At 36.9% G+C, this 22,482-nt stretch overlaps 2 protein-coding genes across 5 annotated transcripts in view; one reads left to right on the forward strand and one right to left on the reverse strand.

Moving 5' to 3' along the window:
* Positions 1–777: 777 nt before the first annotated feature.
* On the reverse strand, positions 778–12,814 carry LOC136340588 (D-beta-hydroxybutyrate dehydrogenase, mitochondrial). 4 transcript variants are annotated; one of them, XM_066284786.1, is made up of 5 exons: positions 12,795–12,814; positions 2,628–2,826; positions 2,108–2,562; positions 1,119–1,244; positions 778–1,061 (listed from the first exon to the last, which is right to left on the reverse strand). In XM_066284786.1, exons 2-5 carry the CDS (start codon positions 2,814–2,816, stop codon positions 875–877), a joined length of 957 nt encoding a protein of 318 aa, XP_066140883.1. In that variant the 5' UTR covers positions 2,817–2,826; positions 12,795–12,814; the 3' UTR covers positions 778–874. The 4 variants fall into 4 exon arrangements, with proteins under 4 accessions (XP_066140883.1, XP_066140884.1, XP_066140885.1 ...); XM_066284787.1 differs by lacking the exon at positions 12,795–12,814 and adding an exon at positions 12,583–12,788; XM_066284788.1 differs by lacking the exon at positions 12,795–12,814 and adding an exon at positions 12,338–12,560.
* Positions 12,815–14,849: 2,035 nt separating this feature from the next.
* Hers (Histone gene-specific Epigenetic Repressor in late S phase) overlaps positions 14,850–22,482 on the forward strand; it is a 52,298-nt gene continuing 44,665 nt past the window's right edge. The window contains exons 1-4 of the mRNA XM_066285261.1: positions 14,850–15,056; positions 16,139–18,138; positions 18,193–18,321; positions 20,308–20,440. Of these exons, the coding sequence (XP_066141358.1) occupies positions 16,225–18,138; positions 18,193–18,321; positions 20,308–20,440 (2,176 nt within the window). The 5' untranslated portion in view covers positions 14,850–15,056; positions 16,139–16,224. The remainder of the gene's footprint in view (positions 15,057–16,138; positions 18,139–18,192; positions 18,322–20,307; positions 20,441–22,482) is intronic.

Here is a 22,482-nt window from a genome sequence, read left to right on the forward strand (position 1 = left end):
ACGAAATAGAGTAATTCGGAAGTTTAATGCTCGTAATAAGGCACTATATGCAGGGTGATCCAATGAAAGCTTTCCACCGAAGTTTTCTGTGTTATGATGTAGAAAACACTCTAACGCTCGGATCCGTAAGAAATGCTCAATAATCTCAGAGAGAAATTAAACAAAGTCTTTACCATTATATGGGGGTCGGTGGTGGAAATGTTCTACGTCTAATAAATTCAAATAATTTTTAAGTAAAATCGATTAATACCGCTTTTAATCTTTAATTTCTCAATAATTGGCCATCCAAAATGAAAAGATAAGGAGGCATTGAAGAGGTAATTTAATGCCTTTCAAAACGATGGATAACACGAACCCCTCTCCATTTAAGGTAGTTAGGGTGAAAGTCATCTCCGCTTAGAGGTTAAACCTGAGAAAATTATTAGACCAAAGAAATATGACCCGCTGGAAATTAAAGTTTGCAGGTCAGGGCGCTTTCGTGCTTTCCACATCATCAGACAGAAAGCTTCGGTGGAAAGTTTTCGGTGGGCCACCCTGTGTATATCCCAAATTAGACGAGATTAATTCGGAATCGAAAAAAGTGGTTTTTGAGTCAAATGAGGACAAAATTCCCGCAGCCAAATTAGGACGAGAGTTTTTCTTGGATCGGATCCTCTAACCACCCCTCAAATTTTAAACAGTAACGTGTTGCCGGGTTACATTGCAAATATCTCAGAAACTAAAAGATATATTGCACAAAATGATGGGGTGCTGTGCCTTAAAAACAAACTAAAACCATCCTGCAAACCGCTTTTTCTTTAACTATGTACACAAACTAAAAAAATACAAAGATTTTTCACAGAAAAATACCAACAAACACTATAAACCAACAATCTCAATACACCTTGCATAGATTCAACTGGCGCGACCATTTGTACTTGTACTCCAAGGTGTACCGGTCCCTTGGTTCTCTGGTGGTTACAGCTATATCCAGGATCTCCAAAGCCGGTCTGGAAAGCACTTGAGGTTGATATTCAAGGCATTCATTAATTTCCAGGCAAACTTCTTCCGAATCCGGTTTCCTAAATTCGTAAAATAAAAATTACAATGCCGCTTAAACTGCATCGCAAAGGAATTACCTTGCTAACTTTGGTTGAGAGAAAAGCAACTCCGGCAGTATTCCTATAGGATTTACTGTAATAACTTTTATTCCCAACGGGGAAAGTTCTTGACTTAAAGCTTGGCTCGCTCCCTCCACTCCATATCTAATGAAAGCAAAGATTTAAGTTGAGTTCGAAGCAAAAGTATCCATGTTTCTTGATATTAAGTTAAAACTAAATTGCATATACAGCGTGTTTCAGAACAATAAGATAAAACTTCTAGGAATTGTTCGGTGCAGCAATAGGAGACATCTGAGCATAAGAACTAGTCTCCGGAAACGTCTCTCTAAGGCGCTACGGTCCTATGATACTTTAATGGAAAATGTGTTATATCGAGTTTTAGTACGTTTCGTTTAAATGTGTTTGCAGAAAATAACACTAGGGAAATTGCTCAAAATGTCATCCTTGGACTTCATTGGTTCGGACGACACTGGATCGGCAGAGGGGGTCCACTTCCGTGGCCCCCTAAGTCACCCGATCTGACTCCCTTACATTTCTTTTTATGGGGACGTGTACGCTTCCTGGCTTACGAAACGCCAGTCAAAACAGAGCAAGATTTGACTGCGCGAATCACTGCGGCATTTGAAGTCGTTCAAAGCGATTATCTAATTTTTACCCATGTCCCCAGAAACCATGTGTATAACCATAACACTCAGATGTCTTCCATTGTGGCACTAAACAATCCCTAGAATTTTAATTCCATAGTTCTGAAACACCTTGGACAGGAAAACGCACGCATAATTATTTACCTAACGAGTGCGGAAGGTTTACTGCACAAGACCGCAAGTTGAGGGCGAGAAAGAAACTTTCCACATGTGTTAGATACCACTCTTCTTCTGCGAGTGGCAGTGTACATTGATTTGAATGAAAATTTACAAAAAAAATCAAGTTTAGTTTTAGAAAGTCGATTAAATAATCATTTAGCCACTGTACCGCCCTTTTCTAAGAATTTTTTTTGCTTTACTGACCTGCTCGCAGCGTACGCCACCAACCCACATCCCATGTTATCAGTACTGCCAATAGTCAAAATTCGTCCACTGGAATGTTTCAGTAAATTCTGGAATGTCCTAGCTGTGCGTAAAACCCCTATAAGGTTAGTCTTCAAGATGGTGTCCCAATGAGATATATCTTGCTGCGCTATGGGGCTTCGATATGCCAAACCGTTGGTGCAAATTACCGCCCATATCCCGTCTTCTCCTGCTGGCAGGTGGGCTCTAATAATATCCAGGGACTCATAAAGAAGATCTTCTCGGGTTACATCAAGATGTAGCGGCACTATGTTGCCTTGACCCTGGATGCTTTCCCTATACTTCAACCAGGACCTGATAACTTTAGCCGGAACAGAGTCTTCGTTGCATCCAGAGCAACCATTTTTTAACCCAGCGAAAACTCGGAAGCCCCTATTGGCCATATGAAGGGCGATCTATAAAAGAAATTTTAGATAATTTTTGTTTTGTTTTGTTTTTTTTTTTTTTTTATAAACTCGACCTGCAGGCCAATAGCGTTATCACAGCAAGTCACCAAGACAGGCTTTCCAGCACCAGGAGTGGAACCTGATATTGCGTTGTCGTGATTGCCGCGGATCTTGCAAATCAGATAGAGGAGAATTGCACTAGCAATGGATAGGAGGGCTACCAGCTGAAGGGCTAGAACCCAGGCAGTCTGTTGGTCCATCATACTGTACACCCTGGAACAAAATTTGGGGGTTCTGTGGACGTTTGGAAATGTGCACGTATCATCCACGTAATATCCGTTTTTTTTTCTTGGGAAATAATACTAAATAATGTGCCATTTCAAATTTGAACTTAATAATGATTAAATCGGCAAAAAAACATAAAAATGTTGAATATCGATCTGGCGACAGAAATAAGAAAAACAAGACGAAGGGAAGTGCAAACACGCCATATATCGACCATATTGAGAATTGTGACGATCCCGCAGCTTAACGATTTTTAACAACTTTTACCTACTTTCTAATTTATCGATTTAAGTGCAATGTTAAATCCTTTGTAAAATTACCCGCTTTTGTTCATCAAAACACTCTTAAAAATTCGATAGTTTCCACGAAATTTATTGTTATAGTTAGGATTCGTCAATATTTGAACCTTCTCCGTTGCGAAAACTCCATATGAAACCAATTCCTAGTTCCAGCGCGAATTTCGAATTCAGGAAAATTCTGTTTCTCTGGATTGTAAAATCTGGAAGTATTTCAATATTTAAATTCGAATTAATCCTCATGGAGGTTCGTAATTCGATAAACTGCCTGTTTCTATTCACCGACAATCTAAAGTCTCTTAATTACAAACTTGAGGAATTTCCTAGCAAAATTGTCTATTCCTGAATATTACGATTGTATATTGTCGGGTTACAAGCATTGTCCCCCATCTGAATTGAGTATAGAAGACGTTTCAAGAATAAAGGGCCGTAGATTAAGCGTAGGTAGATCATCTAAAACATAGTTAAAAGCAGTTAGAACGGGGGCCCTAGCCTGACCTTTCTTCGAGATATAGGCATTTTGGTAAATTTCTTCGAAAACCTATTGTTTTTCATCTAAAACTGCTATTTCTCCATTTCCTACCAGTCAAAACACAAGCACTGCTACATTTTTGAAATCCACATTAAATTTCGTATGAGATGGGACATTTTTGTTGGTAAATGTGCCTTCTGGAACCCAAGGTAATCGCCTGAAAATTTGAAAAAATCTTAACCTCCTCGATTTCCTGGTATTACTCAATGGTACCTCGCCCGATAAATTTCCTAGCTACCTCTTCGGGGATTTCATTAAAGTTGTCCTCTTTAATGCACTTTGAAACGCCACACCGACTTCTGTGTTTTGCGTTAGTGGTTCTTGATTGTTTGGTTCGACATTTCCAACCATAAAACTTGATGAATTTTAAAAGTGGATATACCGTTTAAAGGTATATTGAATAGAACTACTTTGATGGAATCCCCAATGAGATGGCTGGGAAATTCATTGCGCGAGGTACCATTGAGTAATACCAAGAAACGCGGAGGTTCAAGTTTTCCCATTATTTAGGCGGCTACGTTGAGTTCCATTAGCAACGTAAACTATTCTATCTTGTAGGAAATTTATTGCGATTTCTAAAAATGTAGTCGTGTTTATGCTTTGAGTGGTAAAAAATGGAGAGATAGCAGATTTGCACAAATAATTCAGGTTTTCGACCAAATTCACTAAAGGCCCTGCGTCGCAAAGAAGGGTCAGACCGACGCCCTCACTTTGGCTGCATTTAACTACATTTCACATCGTCTAGCCTCTCTCAACCTACGGCGCTTTTCCCCCGAAACACCCTGTATGGTGTAAATAAAAAGTTTGCAGTTCGAAATCTTCTACGTTAACCCATTGACTATGGTTGTCCGGGTAGAGTTCTCAAACTTGCTCTAGAGGAACTCAAATTACCTGAAACATCTCATCTTTTCGCATCGAAGGTGGTCAAATGATGTTTTCGTGGTTCGAGAGAACCGTTTTTTTTCTCGATTTTTTTCTCGAAAACACTCGCAGAAACTCATTAAATTCCCAACAAGATTTGTTTACAACTAGACCCTCGAATCTTTGATCTCGAAGAGCCTTTTTGCTTGTAAGCATTGAAGTTCGGATGATCTTGAAAATTTTAAAAACTTCCGTTTTCCGTCCCCTGCAATACTCTTGACGGTAAATGTCCTTGGAGACTTGCTCATTGATGGATAATTTCGCCCTCCTCGCTCCCCGCAGTAGGTAGTAAGAAGAAAAATTAAGATAACCAAAGTCAGAGGAAGAATGGTTTGAAAAATAAGCACTTGACACTATTTCTTGCGGTATAAGCCAAGAATGTGCAAGGTGACTGGTATTAACGGTAGGATGTAGAGAAAAAAATCTAAGCACGTATTATGTCACCAGGTTGTTCCACGAGTGTGTTACACTTGGCGCACTTGCGGCTTACTTACACAGCGCAAGTGATTATTGGAGAACTCGTAAAAGAGTCACATTTTTTTCATTGCAAAATAGAATCGACTATTCGAATCACAACGTTCGTCCTACTAATGAAGATGCCAATTAGAACTTAAGAATGTTTTCGTGTCGCAACAAGTTGCAATTATCCGCATTAGCAAGCAACGGAAAACCGAGCTTTATATACGAAAGTTGTGTAAATCTTTTTTCCATTTCCGGATAAGGCCATTATTTGAATTATTGCAATTATTTGAACAGCGTGTGTGCACACTTAGTACATCGAATCATTGTAACAAAGCTGATAGGTACCACAGAACGTGAAAGGGAAACTGTTAATGCAACTACTTGAAATGTAGGTTTCTTTATGCGTTTGAGCAGGAAACTTTCACTTAAGGCTTCTGCTAAATAATTAGATTTTTTTTTCGACACGACCTATATCAGAAGAAACTGCGATTTTGCAAAAACGTAAAGATGGCCATCTCCCCGTACAGGGTGTCCCACGAGTGTGGGCCCCTATCTGCATCTCGAAAACTATCACGAGGGAAAAGTCGATATTTGGGTGTCATAGGAAAGTGGAGGTGATCTATCGATTAAAAATATTTTCACGAAAATACCCCTTGCGGTGTCATCCCGGAAATTAACGTCAACTAGCTTACACTAAATGGGACACCGCATGTGGAACCCTGTACGTTAAGTCGAATTTCGATTGTGCTGGACATTTTTCACGTATACCGTTCTATGCCTAAATTTTACGGTTTTGAGATGTTTAAAATTGTCCAAAAGAAAACTACAATTGCAGCCATCGACGTTTATATCTAATCATTTGTAAATGGCTAAATGTCTTGTAATGAAATTTTGCGCTGTGGTGGTACTGCCTTTGGATCGGTGAGCTAAAGCATACGTTTCCACAAAACGTGTTTGAAAAAATAGCCTAAAATTGTGATTCAAAAATTCTAAAATACTCTCATTCCTTAAGTAGGGACCCGCTATATTTTTTTTTTTATGAATACACACTTAGCACGAAAAATGGGTACTACTTTGAATTCGATCGTCTATACCTAAACCCAACCGTTTTTAATTCAATTTCGGAAAAAGACTTTTCAACGTTCGGTACTCTACGTCAAGTATGGCGGCACCCGTAAATTATGCAAACGAAGATTACCTCGATATTTTTATTATTTGTAGTGAATGTAACAAAGTATTAACCAGAACATGCCATACATTTCTATAAGCCATCGCGAAAACTCCTCGAATGCATAATAGACCATTTTGAAACTAGGAAATGCACCAAACACCTTACAGAAAAACAAGCCTATTAATGAGGAAATAAAAGGTCAAAAAGCTTAATACTAGATAACTTTAAGTAATAATGGTAAAACAGAGCTTAAGCTATTAAAATCAGAAAACATCGCTTCGATGAAAATTGAATTTAGACATGGAACGTTAAACGTGAAAAATGTTCATAATCTTCCGTACAATCGAAATTTTATACAATATATGTGTGTTCTATTTAAAATAGTATATTCCAGTATAACCGGAAGTGGTATTTTCATGAAAATCTTTTTAATCGATAGATCACCACCACTTTAGTATGGTGCCCAAGTTTCAACTTTTTAATGCTCGCAGTTTTCGAGAAACGGATTGAGGCCCGCGCTAGTGGGACACCCTGTGGCGGCTGCCCCTAAAAAGCCTGTACAAAATCCTACCGAAGACTTCTGAGACGACAACATGACGATTTAATCCAGTTTACCTTAGTCCGAAAATGGACGATTTTCAAAATACAGAACGTTAACGTGAAGATAAAATAAAAGGAAAAAGAAATTAATTACTCTGTAATGCTACTGCCTGAACAAAATATGGCGTCGGGGATTTTCAGGAGCGAGAAATCAGAATCCTTTCACATTTACGACGCCCGTTATAGAGGGCGCTATCAGAACTAGGTGAACACTTTTTAAAGGGACATAACTTTTTTATCACCCGGTGTAAAATTTATTTATGACTAAATTTATGTTTTCCTACATGTTTCATGAAAAAAGTATATGGGTACGAATCCCCACGGAAATTTCTTATTGAGATATTTTAAATTTAAAGTTCGGCGCCCTTTTTGAAAGACAACTCTAAACTGGATGTTTACTCGTGCGGTGCGGCAAAGTAATTAATGGAAAATTGGTACGGTCAAATAAAAACGTGAAGATTTAAAAAAATGGAAAGAATTGAAGAGTAATTGAAAGTTTCAATTTCGATCGTGTCAACTGTATGAATAAATATGGAGAATACTTCACTGAGAGCAGTAACTTATGAAACGTTTGAAAACGCCTCTAATTGGTTCTGTCGTACAGTAGTTGTGTCGGTGGGTTGTTGTGAATTTTTATTTTCCATTAATTCAGTTTTTTCCTTAATTCGAATCGAGTGCCACTTCGAATGTGCCAGTTCAATTTTTGTTGACACCTGTAAAATGTAAAGTTTTAGAAAAAAAATTGCATCGAAAAATACTTAATTTTTTGAGTTCTCTGCAAATTCAACCAAAAAATTCCACTGAAAAGGGCACAACCACCAACACCGTAGATTTTCCACGGACTTTTCCGTTATTCTGCAATTTTCCTCAATTCATTACAATCATTTTAAAACTCATCTTGTCACGTTTCTGGTTTTTATGGGTCTTGCAGCCATATTTCATAAGCCACATTCATCATTTCCAGCGGCTTGAGCGGTTTTTTCAGGTTGCATGGGCATTTTTAAATAAATTAAAACTACTATGAATTTATGTTGATACATCTCTTGCTTTGATGTGCGTTTTTGCCATATTTTACGGTGGCTTGCCAGTGCCACAGTCAGCGTCTTCGCTTTTTTTTCCACTTCGTCCGAGACGTTATCTGGAGAAAAATTTCGCTACGTCCCTGGTCTTTAATATGTCTTATTGCAGTATTTTCCCGTATCACCAAAATTATTCATACTTTTTTCTCGTGGCATCGTAGGGAGTCTGTAATAACGTGTGGTAGATAGGCACTTTTAGAGCTTCTTGCAGTTTTAAACTCACTAAAGCGCTCTTGCCATTTTTATTGCGTAAGTGAAATTTAATATACACAATCGAGATATTTTCAAGTGCGTCTTGAAACTGCTATTATACTCTTTATGACAGAGAAACTACATCTCCTTATGGTGTCACTTGACTGACTTTTCCATTGATCTACTGCACTCTTTAATTAACAACCATTATTTAATTGAAGCTGTATTAAGGCCTTTGCATGTGGTTCACGTGTCCTTCACCTTAAAAGTTAAAAATCCATTCCTTTAAAGCTCCTCTCTGCCATGATGTGATAATATAAAAATCACGACAATAATGGCTATTTATAGCTCGCGTGCTGTGATGAAAAAAAAAATTTATGCTCGCGTAGGGAATCTGCACATGGACACAGGCAACACCACGTTGGTAATTAATTATCGATGATGTACGTATGCAAATCAGACTTTAGTGCTGACTTATTCAAGGTGAAATTGTCGCTTATATGTAACAATATGCAGTCCCCATAAAAGATTATTTCCGACGTGTAATAAGGTTTATACAAACGGAAAGTCAGCGCTTATTAATGTATTTAACAGAGTATATTAAATTGTATGTAATTTTATCACGCTCTGAAGCATATAACAAAAAGCAATTGTAATGAATACTCGGCATTACGAATTTTTATTTCGAGAAATTACGGAAGTCTAAATAAACTCGGCAAAAGAAACTGAATAATATGATAATTAGACTAAAAAAATATCACAAACTCAACATTTGCCAGTGGCTTATTCACGAACCAATTTTTCAATGATTGAATAAGAGGTGCATTTCTAATGCAATTTATACAGAAAACGAAAACGACTGTATCAATTTGTTTTAATATGGTACGTAAATTACACATAATTAATTCGCTTAATTTACCTAGTAATTTTATAAGATTAGCATTGTGTAGGTATAGGATTACAGGCACTATTAAGCCTCGGCGATTTATGATTAATACACTTATCCGTATATAATATCTGCATGCGTGGTTAAAGTTTTACCTTGAGTTTGATATAAAATTGCATTCATTTCGTAGTATTATTGGGACACACATTCCATATGTAATTTATTAGAGAATGGTAATGTTTATTAATTGACATTAATTCAAAGACGGGCAGGTCGACCAAGTAACGCTCCACAAGGCATGTGCTACGCCAATGAAATGTGTAATTTGAGAAGACAATTCGAGAGAATAAATAATACTGTAAGAGCAATAATTTTGAATTATATCTAAGGCGATAGGGCTGAATAATTGCGGGACTTCATATTTATCTCTTTTGTCGCTTAGGCCTTGGTAAGTGTGCTTAGTCGAGTCCTCGAGCACAGCGTAACTATGCTGCGGTTTCGTGCCGAATCAAAGAGTAAATTTTACCATTTGTTGACGCAAACTTGGGAACTACTCAAACTGATATTCATTCAAAAGATCATTCATTCATCATCACATATTTCTCTTTCAATTTTCCTTTCCGCGCACTTTTTCGTTTTCTTAAATGACGTTGGAGAAACACATCCATATTTTAATGCCGATAAAACGACGCATTTCCCGTGGAGTACCTTCGATTTTTCAAAACCTTTTCTTGTTAAAGTAGCCTGTAAAATTACTTTCCAGTCCTCACAAATGCTTCGTTTCATTCACTCCATTACTCCGTTATACCGGGGGTCTACACATTTTACGAAAAAAAAATCCTAATAAACGTACGTCCTCTCTTGCTTCGTTTTCGTGACACGGGGTGTGAAAGTTTTATTTGTTTTTCGATTTTTCGTAAGTATTTTTGGACATAAAGGCAAATTTCTCGATGAAATTCAGTATTCATGGGGTTTCCGAGACGAGATATTCGAATGCGATATCGGTTTTAACGCATTATGTAGGGGCGCTACCCGCAGTACTGGTTTCGGGTTAAACTTACTCTAACGTCTTTAGGGCCCCGTACTTTGACTTCTAATAGATTACGTCTTGTTTCCCCAGCAATTCCAAACAAAAAAAGGTCTACTTGTTCGAAAACTCTCACATGAATGGTTTTCGAGATACAGACGATTAAAAATTTCTTAGCACATCTCTTCGTCAAAACATTAATTTATTAATAAACATTCAGCAATGGCCCCCTACATATTACGGTAAAACAGATATCACATTTGAATTTGATGTCGCGGAAAAGTCTTGAATACTGAATTTCATCGTGGCATCGTGCTTACGTCCGAAAATATTTATGAAAAACCGAAAAAAAAAATTAAACTTTAACACCCTGTATCGCGAAAACGAGGCAAGATTGGACATACGTTTATAAGGACTTTTTTTCACAAAACGTGACACGGAATCACCCCTCGAAAATAGTGTCATCACTTAGTAGGCACCTTGTACAGAGTCCTGTGGATACGAATTTTAATGCATAATACCTGAGGACTCTATCTAACAAACTAAAATATTTTAAGGTTTCAATTCTTATAACGGTCGTTAGGGTACTTTTTTTGCCTTCTCAAATGTTGCTTTGAAAAAGGTTCTATTGCGACCCCATTTCACGAAAAAAATTAATTAAAAATGTCAACACGTGTCCACCAAACAGGAAGGATTTTTCAACGCCCCACTCATTGGCGCAGAAGGCCCATTTGGGAAGTTGCAATTAATTAAAATATATCGCCTTCTCGGAAATGCCTGTAAGTGTTCGTTCTGTGGTCCTCAAATGCAGCTTTCCTATCTGCTACCTCACTGGTTTATTACTGGAGAAGCCGAAAACTGTCGCCATTTATCCGCAAAACTTGAGGGATTATTCAACCCCAAAAACATTGATAAGGGTCTATTTAGTTGGCTATAAATTCTCACAATCTGCCCCCGTCTTTACGGCTCCGTAGGTGCATCTTTTCGTTTTCTGAAACGGGGATTCACTTGAGCAAGCATCCTAATTTCTTTTCCCACTAAATTACAAAAGTTCAGTGCTCAAATACAAATTTTCCGAGTTAATTTCGCTCGCAGTTAATTGGCGTGCAAGAGCCATCTGTGAAGCTGTAAATTGTTTTTGAGTTTGAAATATCTTCTAAATGTGCTTTCTCGCGTGCTTAAAGGCCGCTCGGCTACCCCACTCTTTCATTATCAATCAATCTGCCAATTCTTCTGTTTATACGCATAGGATTAACGACTATTTAACTCGAAATTCATCGGTACAGAAACTCTATTCAGAGAGCTATAATTTTTCAAAATTACCTAATAAATTTCGCGGCCTTTTCAATTTCGTTGTAAGACTCAAACACAGTTAGGGCAGTCTTAAAGTTGAGAAACTACCGACGTTTCGACGTATATTTCGTTCTTCTCCAGGGTGGAAAATCCGAGAGAGGATCAGAACACTCGAACGGCAGGTACAAATCCATTGAAGTAAATTTAGACGTTTTAGAAATACAAGAAGTAAAATTAAAATTAATATAAAATATTTTTTAGATTTTTTTTCGGAAAATTGTGCTTCAAATCCTCCAGGCGTTTTCGTTCGTCCACGGAATTTAAGAGATTATTTAACCCGAAATTCCATGATGCAGAGAGTTTATTTGGGTGCTCACAATTCTTAAGTCTGAATTCTTGTATTCATAGCAAATACGATTGCAACGTTAGAGGATTGTTCGACCCAAAATTCATTGATTCCACTAGTAATTTTTTTTTCAAAGTTGTCGCTTCTTCTAAGATTGTTTAGGTTCACCTTCGTATTGTCGTACGCGGTTCTCCTTCGTCTCTATTTGCTTACCGATCAGATTAAAAACTTTACTGCTTATGCATAAAACTTGAAAGTTTGTTTGGTATAAAATTCATTCACGCAAATGTTCAATTTATCTGATTACAACTTTCCAAAATTTTCTTTTCTTGTAAGGTGTGCATTTGCGACATGCAATCATCAATCAAGTAGAAATTCGTTTTTCCAAGCCTTTCCGAGCGACAATTTTACGAGATTTTTTAAATGCACCTGAATCTTACCCTTTTCAGACGGAACCCCATATGAATCGTTTCCTCAAAGTCGCGGTTTGTCATATTTTTTTCGTAATTTTCAAAGGGACTCAAAATAAAGATTTACAAACTGAATTTCCAAAAAACTTCAAAAATTAACGTTGAACAAATTAGATTTATATTTCGAAACTAAAACATTCCAAAAATTACGTGATAATTTCCAAAGCAAAAAAGGTGAAGTTTTTCCACTTTCTGAAATTTAATCATCGATATTTATCACTTACCCTTTAACATCAATAATGCCAGTCACCAATACAAAATTAGTGCGCGCTTTTGACCCGAATTTTTAATATGCGCGTGTAAATATAGTCTATTTCTTAGTGTCGCTGGAGTCCTCAACTCCATAAGCTGATGCACAACCTCATTGGTTTTTAGACAGTTTTAGAAATTTGCATTTTTTTCGTTTTTCATCAAACTCAAGCACTTTTCCTCAAAAGCAAAATGCGAATTGCTGACTACAGACACTCACCTATAACTGAAGTATTCACGCTCGTGTTATCCAGTTTACATATGTAGGTGAAGAATCGTTCTACTATGCGGTAATTAGCACACACTACGTGAAGTCACCAACCCAAAACACTTAAAATCTAATATTTATCGACCAATAAGCGGTAGTCTGTTAACCAGCAAGTCGAAGAATGCCGTCTTCAACATACTGACTGACCAAAGGAATATACCTACGTTATCGAAAGGTGATCGAGTAAGTCGAGAGACAGCATCAAATTCCTTACAGCACGCTAACAAACAGCCCGTGTACAGACCACTTTAGCGTAAAATCGCAAACAGAGGCGTAGCTTTCACATGGGTCACAATCACAGTTTAACAAATGAATAAAATAAACGCATTTTTGTATTGGCAATAAAAATATTCATCAGTTTCGACAGCCTCGATAAGACCCTATAGGACCCTACCGGGGCAGACATCATCGACTCCCAAATCTGCATCGAACTTCGGTGCCTGATTACAGACTCAATTTCGAGCGTTCATGCTTTTTTTCTAACTGTTTCTAGTAGATAATTCTGTGAGTCAAGTCTTCAGTCTGCGTAAGATTGACGTATATTTTAATACTGACAAAAAGGTGAATGCTGTTGTAAAAACTCAAGTGATTAAGACTTCTCCCAATCCTTATTAGCCTCTATGATAATAAGTAATTTATGCAAATGATACTTTCTGAAAATTGTGCCTTCCTACGCCATTTGCTTTGTATATGAGAGGCGCGCCTTTGATTATTAAATCTCCGCTTGGGATGAGCGATCATCGGGAACCTTTCATTTTTATTTTATTTCACGCAACGATCTTTGCAGATGTTTTCTTCTATCAATCATTGGTAACGGTTTAAGCCACTTTCAACCCAGATTGCGGAAGATGAGGTCAACATGCGTTTAGATAAACCATTAGATAATCTATTACAACTACCCATCTGCAGTCCGTTTAATAATAATTGTATGTGTCATTTGCAGTTGTTTATTACTTATATTGAAACCGCTCACATGAACTTAACATGTACGTATCAAAAAGCAGCTTTCCTTTTTCCTTCCTTTAGGCCATAACCGTACCGCACTAGCGATCTCGCCTTGATTGGTTGTTTCGTCTTTGTCATATGATACGTTGAAGAAAGAGACAGTAAAAACAACAAGCCTGATCTTGTGCAATTTTTGTTTGTCCATATAAATTGATACGTTCACTCCCAAATAATTAACATTCCGATAAGCGTTTGGCTGCTAGTTGTCTATTTGGATTCGCATACGTGTATGTGTGCAGAATGCAGAAACGTATTGTTGAATATAAAATAATTAACCCAGTGGAACGATTAAAAAGTTGAGTTTAATTAATTTTTTTCTTCATACATATCGAATTTTGTATGCCAGAGTAGAGGCACCAGGTGCAGTTTGCGTGCCTAGAGATAGTATGTAGTGATTACTGTTAGTAGAGGTCATTCGAGCGTTTTCAAATTCATAAACTTTTTTGCATTAGGAGTAATTTAAAGGACTAAAAACTGCTTCAAAATACTCTCAAAGTTTTGCCGTTATTATCAAAATAATCGAGGAAGTCCGACTGGTGAACATAACGGAAAATATTCGAATTGGCTATATATTGTATATAATTATAAGTAAAAATTTCATTTGGTCACATAAGAATGTTTATATACGGGTATATTTACTTGTTTCCGCAACAGAGAGAAAGAAAGTGCATGTCAATATAATTAATAATTCATTATTTTATTTGTGAAAGTTCTTTAAATCGGCATTGGTGACACATTGAATTCTTAATTGTTAGTGGTGGGTGGGTGACTCAGATTAGCTTCCAAAAGTGATCGACTACCGATTCTTCCTTAAATTGATTAATGAAATTGGACAACAGTATAATAGACTGATAAGTATTTCATTTTTACGTAGAATAACAGGCTATTTTTAGAGGCCCTAATTGTTATTTTTCCAGAGATAATTCTTCATTAAAAATATATTGCTACACATGTCCATAAAAATGAATAAGTACACTGTTATTTGCCCATGTGGATGGAATAAAAACTATTTATTCCCCGTTAAATATTTAGTATCAGAGATTATTAGCTCAAAATCTTGATTAATTGGCGAATGAAGTTTTTCTTATATGCATATAAAGCTGTATATTGGGTTGCGTACCATATGAAACATAGATTTTTTCAAGTAAACCTATTGCCCTACAGATGCCACTACCAAGAGTGACTAGTTTTTAAATAGCAACCTGTCACTGTCACTGTCAAATGCAGTTAGATATTTGTATGTCGGGTTGGGAGGTTGCTTTCTAGAATTGCATTAGTTTTTCGTGTATAAAAACTATATATAATTTGTATTTTAAGTCCTTTTTACTAAAAAGTGATTCTTTAAGTTCCCACGCGATTAGGGCCTCGAATATGTCGGGTGTAGGATGCACATAATGTCTCCAAAGAGAAGTACTTTCAAGGTAATCATTAGGGTCTTGTCATTGCACTTTCGTGTATTAAATGTATGTTTACCACACTGTTTATGTTGATTTATCTTATTTCGTAAGGTCCTCATCTTCATATTGCGTTATTTAAGTGATATAAATTTATAAGAATTTTGAATTATAAGAAATTAAACATTGAACAAAAGTCTCCTAATACAGTAAATTTTTTATTCATGTCCATATCAATTACCTTGAGATTTCCCTCAAATCGCTTAGTGTAAGGATAGCTGATCTGTATAGGGTCACTGTGATGGTCTCTATAAGCAGTTTAAGCTGAAAGTAAAGGTCATCAGAAGTATTTATTTAATAAGGTCAGTACGGTGTAATAATTAAAGTAGCTGCATTGAGGACAAGGTTTATAATCATTCATGAAATCTTTTTGGTTATCCCTGATGAGGCCAGTCTAGCAAAATACTGATATTTATTAATGTCTCAGATGACAAATCAGTTCATTTAACTACCCTTTATAATTATCTAAATGCCAGGGTACAGAGTTCTTAAATCTGCCAAGGCTTGTTGAAATAAAACTTGTTGATGTTGAACTTGACTCAATAGTACATGCTTAATTCTTCATTCCTGAAATTGCTCTGAATGTGGCATCTAATAATTGAGAATAAGCATTTGAGTAAACATAGTAAATTGTGATATCATTTTATGATTGGCAAATGTGGCGAGACAAAGTCAGTATTGGGCCTGTGGTCATGCAAAAAGTACTGAAGAATGTGGCCAGAAATTCATATTTTTTTTTGTAACAACAAAAAAACCATTTTTACCTACTGTTCACTAATCAGAAATAAGAAATAAACCCAACTCTAGTCTCAAAACAAATGTCTCGTAATCCTTATATCATATGTATGCAAATAAATGCAAAAACTGAGACAAAAATATTTTGTCATATTTGAAATGAATATTTCTGTTTTGTGAGCGGCTATTAAATTAATTTATTCAGTTTTATAATTAACTTACAAAATTATCTTAATTTTTGCCAAATAGTCTATCCAAATATTTAGAAAACACTATATATCTATCTTTGGTGTACACTTGCACTTTGTTTCCAGATCAAATGAAGCACCATGGATTTGGTACTCTCTTACCAAACATATCTAACTATACATCTTAAAATTATCTTGGAAAATTACAAAACATGAAAACCCTAGTCTCGAACAATAAGGGTAGTAAAAGTGAAATGAAGGCTGTCCAAGTAAACAAAAAGAAGAAGGATCAAAAACCAGTTAGAGTTCAAACAGCCTCACAAGATACAATTGCAGAGACAATTGCTTTTGTCATAAAGGGCCAGTTGACCCCAATTAAACCCACACCACTCTCAGAAGCAAAAGTTCAAAAAAATGTTATTAAGCGGCTTCAAAAAGACAAAGTCAGTAGACCTAGGCAAAATAAGCCTGAAGAAGCTTCTGCAGTAGGAAAGACTACTGTAGAGTCAAGAACTAGGAGTGATGTGAAAGTTGCAATAGAAGAACAAACCTCCAAGACATGCGGAAGTAAAATTCTAGCAAAAAGTGCGGAAAATCATCAAAAGAAGAGTACGTCTAAGGCACACAAAAAGGCGGACCTTGACTCATCTATTCAGAAAATTATCAAGAAATATGCAAAGAAATTCAATATTAAAAGAAGCACAAAGATATTGCAATCTAAACCATCAGTGAAGAAATCTAAGCCTACAAATACTACGGACGTGACTGAATCTCAGAAATTGATAGTCCCAGAAAGCATTACTGGAAACAGGAGGTATGTGAAAAGGGCAGTTATGAAAAATCCAGAAAAAGATATGACCGAACAACCTGGCAAGGATTGTCGTGAGAAGCAAAATCAAAATGATCTAAAACCTTTACAACCTAAGATAAAGGAAGAAAAAACAGAGAATATTTTTCAAATTAATGTGAAAAGTGAACCTGGAGAGGTCACTGAAAGTGAAAAACAAACTACCGAAGAAACGGTGATTGTTGACGAAACTAATATCAAAGTGGAGCTGCCTGATGAACCTAAAGAAGTTGTTTCTAAAACAGATTTTTCTGATCGCGAAGTGAACACATTAAAGAAACAGGCTGCTAAAGTAAAAAAGCTTAGGCTGCTAAAGAAAAAATCTTTAGTGAGTAAAGAAACTCAGAAGAGAATGGATGATAAAAGGAGGGCAAAGCTCATTCAATTTTGGAATAGTCCTAAAAGACATAGAGTCGCCTCTCTCAATGCTCTGGCAAAAGTTCACTGCCTGTACGAAAATGAGTCAAAGGCAGCATTTGAAAAGATAACAGAAAATTCTTTTATTAAAAAGGAACCTTTGGGTGTTTTCCCATATTCAAAAAATATTATTCAGCCTTCATCATCAGATTCCAGCGACAGCGATTCGGAAGAACAACTCCCTAGGCGCACATTAAGAAACGTCCCTGGTTTGAATTCAGTGGGAAAACATTGGGACATGTATGATTGTCTCAGTTCAGACAACAGTGACATAGAGATATATCGAGCACCTAAGAAAACTGTTCGCGTGAAGAAAGAAGTTACAATTAAGAAACAAGAAAAACCCAAAAAAGATCATGCCGAAGAAAAAGATAAAAAGCGCAAAGCTGGCCAAGAAGTGTTGATGGATCTGAAAGATATGGTAGTGAAAAAGCGTATGGCCAGTCTTAATGCGTCAGCGATCCTCGCAGCCAGCTACTCTTCAGACAAAAAATCAAAATCGAATAGAGCCACTGAATCTTCAAGTTATGATTCAGATTCATCAGCTGAGGAATATTTTGCCGCTGTGGAGCACATTGATTTAACCAAAGACCCCAAGGAAGAAATTAAGCAAGAGGAAGACAGAAGTCTTGTTGAGGTGCACACCACTCCAAACAAGAAAGTAGCGGTCATTTTAAACCAGGACACGGACGTCACTATTACTGGAGTCTATGTTAACAGCACCACAAGGTCCACCCACCACGAAGGCTATTGCAGTATTGCAGGAATGCAATATAGAATATCTGCAACAAGCCATACTCAAACAGCTGCGACAACCCTTGCTACTGAGACTTTGCTGCAATCAGCTAGCAGTTCTGATAATGTAAATTGAGTACTATTTTTTGAGAAGTCCTTAATATTTTTTTTGTAAACTCAGGCTCACTCAGATGCTCAATCATGTTCATCAAAGTCTTATACACCATTGGATGCATTATCAAACATGCAGCCGCCTCCCGGACCGGGTATTCACACTACTTTGCCGCCCCATCCTGGAATGCCTTGTCAAGTAAGTACATAAGTATAGCAGCTTTGGTGATGGTGCAGACACTATTAAAAGAAAGTTGAATGTCTAAAAGTGGATTTTCTCCTTTATCAAATTAAATATCTGGAAAGTCAATTCATATTCAGTTGTTGGAAATGTAGTTAGATATCTAGAAAGTCTAGTCTAGATCCTATTATCAGTAAATAGGTGGAGTTTTGATCCTGTGCTTTATAGACACTCTTTTTCATATTTCCAACGTTATTTTAAAATAGCAAATAAGTGGGAATTGAGCTTTCCATTAATATGAACTGCATCAAATTCGATTGAATATCTTTTAACTTACAACGCTTGAAATTGGCACCTAGAAATTGCATTACCCAAACTTACTGATGAGTACTTTATTTTAAATAATATTCTCCCAAAGGTTGCGGATTTCCAGGTTTTTAATCCTCTTAGGACGTTTTTTTGAACTACCCGTCTGTCATTTCCTTTCCGTGTTCTAAATTTCGTTATTAATGCCCTGGTCGGTAGGTCTAGTGGGAGTAAATTTAATCCTCAAAACGCTCGTAAGGAACTGTAGCGTGTTACTATCAAATGATATACAGCATGTCTCATTTCATATAATCGAGTTATAGAGACTTGAACACAATCGGGCCTTTAAAGTTGCACAAAATACGCATATTCGTGAATTTTGGTATAATTAAATGATAAAGGTTGTGGGTAATTAAAATGTAACGCAGCCATCCACAAATTCCCTTATAAAGGAATATTTTATATTCGATGTTAATCAGCAATAATTGCTATTTATGAAATCGGTTAGGAATATCATAGTTTTGTGTAAGGAGTATAATTGTGCGTCTCTCATGAGTTTCACATAAGTTTGAACATGTTCGAGCAGGTCCAATACTAATTTACGACAATGTTTTTGGAACATCCTTTGTAGCAATACCACACAGGGTGATTAAAATAATGATATACTAGTATTATCATTTTTCGATGTAGAGTTTGTCCGTTTAATTCCTGGACAGCCCATATAAGTTCCGTTATTTATCTACAGATTTCTTATTTGATGGAAGTGTGTTCGCATTGAATGGAAAGGTACCCAGCTTGTAAGTTTGTCCTCGTTGCTAACGGTGAAATTATTGAAGTTCTGCTAAGTTAGAGTATAAAGTTAAAGTTCACTTGGAAACAGGGGCCCGTCGTTGGTTTGTTACACCGTTACACACACGAAAAATAAGAAATCAACTGATGAATGAGGTGTTATTTTTAACCTCCTGCTAAGAGAAATTGCCCGTTTTTCAATGGGCAGTTGAAGTTGAAACGTGGATAAATATGCCTCGCAGTGAGATAACTTCATTAAAATTTCAAAATTTCGGCTGGTGGTAAGAACTAACAGCGGCATTATAACCACAATAAATTTATGCTCCTTTTGAATCTCGTTTTCAAGTTGTGGGTCTGTTAAAAGATTAGATCGATTCAGGGAAAACAACAAAGTTTTTGGTGCGACGTGTAAAATGGATTGTTTTTTTAATCTCTTCACTGGTAGCTGTGTGCTATTATCAATTCTATAAAATCTGTTAATACAGAGGCATTCCAAGATATCGAAGAAATTAGATAATCAATTGATAAAACCGGAATGGAAAAATATGTTTTTTTATTTATATTACGGAGCTCAAGGGCCATCAACAATCATTTAAATATTATATAATTCTACGACTACAAATAATTTACCTTGGCCTTGACATGAAAAAATAATCACATTTATGATAACTATTAATTAATAATATATAAGTTCTACCTGGTCCATATGTCCACTCTCACGCAAATTCCTAATGCTCGGACGTTCAAATAATTTAAATAAAAATGCGTTACTTACGTTCGCGCATTTTGGAAGCACACAGCACCTACCTATGGACTTAACGTACCTACCTATTCACGGGTGTCGTAAAAATGAGTCCATGAGGTCAAAAATGCCAACGAACGAATAATTTTCCATTCGTTTCTTTCCAGGTGGGGTCACCTTCACATAGACAACATCCTCCAACCAGTGCATTCACATCTCCGCATCACGGACCTGTGGGGCTTTCTCAAGTGCCTCCAGGTCAGGCTCCTCCCCCTGACCCTCATGGAGGATATGTCCGAGGCAAGTGATATTACTGTTATTTTACATTAATTTAGTCGTCGATAACACTATTCGCTTTGCGGGCATAATTTTACCTCTGACGAACCTACTTGTTCTCAAAAAGGGTTAGAAACGGAAAGCGGCTTGGTTCCAGCACCTTTTTTGTATAAATCTGGATGTCAAAAACTGTCTGGAAAACTCCTAAAACAATGACTCAGACATACGGGTATTAGATGGAAATTACCCATTTATCTCCTCCGCACATTTCGTTATGAATCATAAACCTAGACATCATGCGCAGCCGAAAGTGGTTGGGACGCCATGTGTCAGACAGAGAAGAGACTCCAGGTTAGGTCCGTCTGTGCCGTTCCGGACTTTCCAGAGAAATCCGAGCGGGATATTGGCATCCTGCCTTTCGCACTCCTGCGTCAGTTGTTTACCGATTCAAGTTGCGGTATAGAATTTACCACGTGTTTGTTATACGTTGTTAATGTGTTAGTTAGTGAGGATTAATAAACAGTCACTTCTTCTTTGTCTTAGTTCGGTCCGGGTTTTGAAAATTCTCGCTTTGCCGCAATACGTTGGCAATCAAAAGTGACGTAGTTGTTTGTTCGGCCGCCTCTACAACGACGTAGTTACGAATGGCCGGCGCGTAGCTGCCATGCCATTGTATGACCTTATTAAACTTCCATAAAACGTTCTACCTTTTGTTTGGACTAATATTTTTAATAGTGTGGCAGCGTTGACGAGGCATGTCCCTAATGCATGAAGCCCCGAAGCAGCCCATTTAGGAATGATCTGTAAAAGCATAGCTCAGGCGATTAAAGGCCAGTGACACACTCATGTTTTGAGAACTAATAGTGTATTTCCCATTAGGCCACAACAGGCTGTTGGTCAATCATTCGCTATCAGATCTGACCCTTTAGGACCATTTTGTATTTGGGTTTTGATACGATCCGATCTCGGGTTTTATGGTCTGACAGCGACACTTGTTGAGTCCTATTTTCACATTAAAAGTGATTGATATTGTAGTCGAAGCTGGACACTATACATATACGCAAACGGTAGGGCGTTTGAAGAATTAACCTTGCATTATAGATAGGTCGTAGGTACGATTTTTTGTGGAGACAACGAGTTGGTCATATCCAGTGCGATCCGGCCGAATGAAGTAAATTTAACATGTTTATTTGTGAAATATTCCGAATCGCGTCAATTTTAAATCGCACAAGTAGGGGTTGCTCGAGCGGCGGAATTGCACATTATTCTCAGTTAAAATTAACTGAGAATAACATTTACCCTTTATTACGGTTACCGTCTCCAGAACCTAGACAGAAATCGTTATAAAAACGAAAATTAACAGAACGAAAGTGCTGGAGTGTGTAAAATATCTGAAACATTCTGACAATTCTTTGTCTCAGTCGCTAAGGAATAACAGTTTTTAACATGAGTCATGTCGTCATTTTGAAAGGTTGATTGGGGGTAAGTGGTTAGTGCTCATCGTACGTAATTTAACCTATCTTTTAAAGAACGGTATTATCTGTGTGACGATTACCTGAGTGGTATTTGTTAGTGTTTTAGCTTTTTTTCGTGTCCGAGGTTAATCTCTTATTCAAACATAGGTGATTGAGTGTTGTCCATGCTTTCTTTAAACGTCGAAACTATACCCCCTTCTGTTTTATTTTGCGTTTCTTCGAGAACGGTCCGTTTCTAGCGATGCAGCCATTATTCCATTTGATGCTGAAACCATTATCTGAATCTCAAAAATAAAATTTTTCCGAATAAAAGTTTACGCGAGAAATCGGCATTATCTATCGCTTTATGTGTGTGTTAACTGTATGTAAAGAAGTGCTAACGCTAAATTTAAAGAAAAATAGATCGATTTAATAAAACAACTACATATTTAATTTATGTGGAATGTGCCTCATAGGTTAACCGGTCATCTAAGTTTTTTTATAATTGCATTAAGACAAATTTTGATCAACACACTCTTAGGAAGCCGTAAAACCTCCATGCCAGTTTTGTTTCCAGCGTATCTCCCTGATTCGCCATCACGTCCAGAACTT

The sequence above is a fragment of the Euwallacea fornicatus genome, chromosome 8 (genome assembly GCF_040115645.1).
Source record: "Euwallacea fornicatus isolate EFF26 chromosome 8, ASM4011564v1, whole genome shotgun sequence".
NCBI classification, from domain to species: domain Eukaryota; kingdom Metazoa; phylum Arthropoda; class Insecta; order Coleoptera; family Curculionidae; genus Euwallacea; species Euwallacea fornicatus.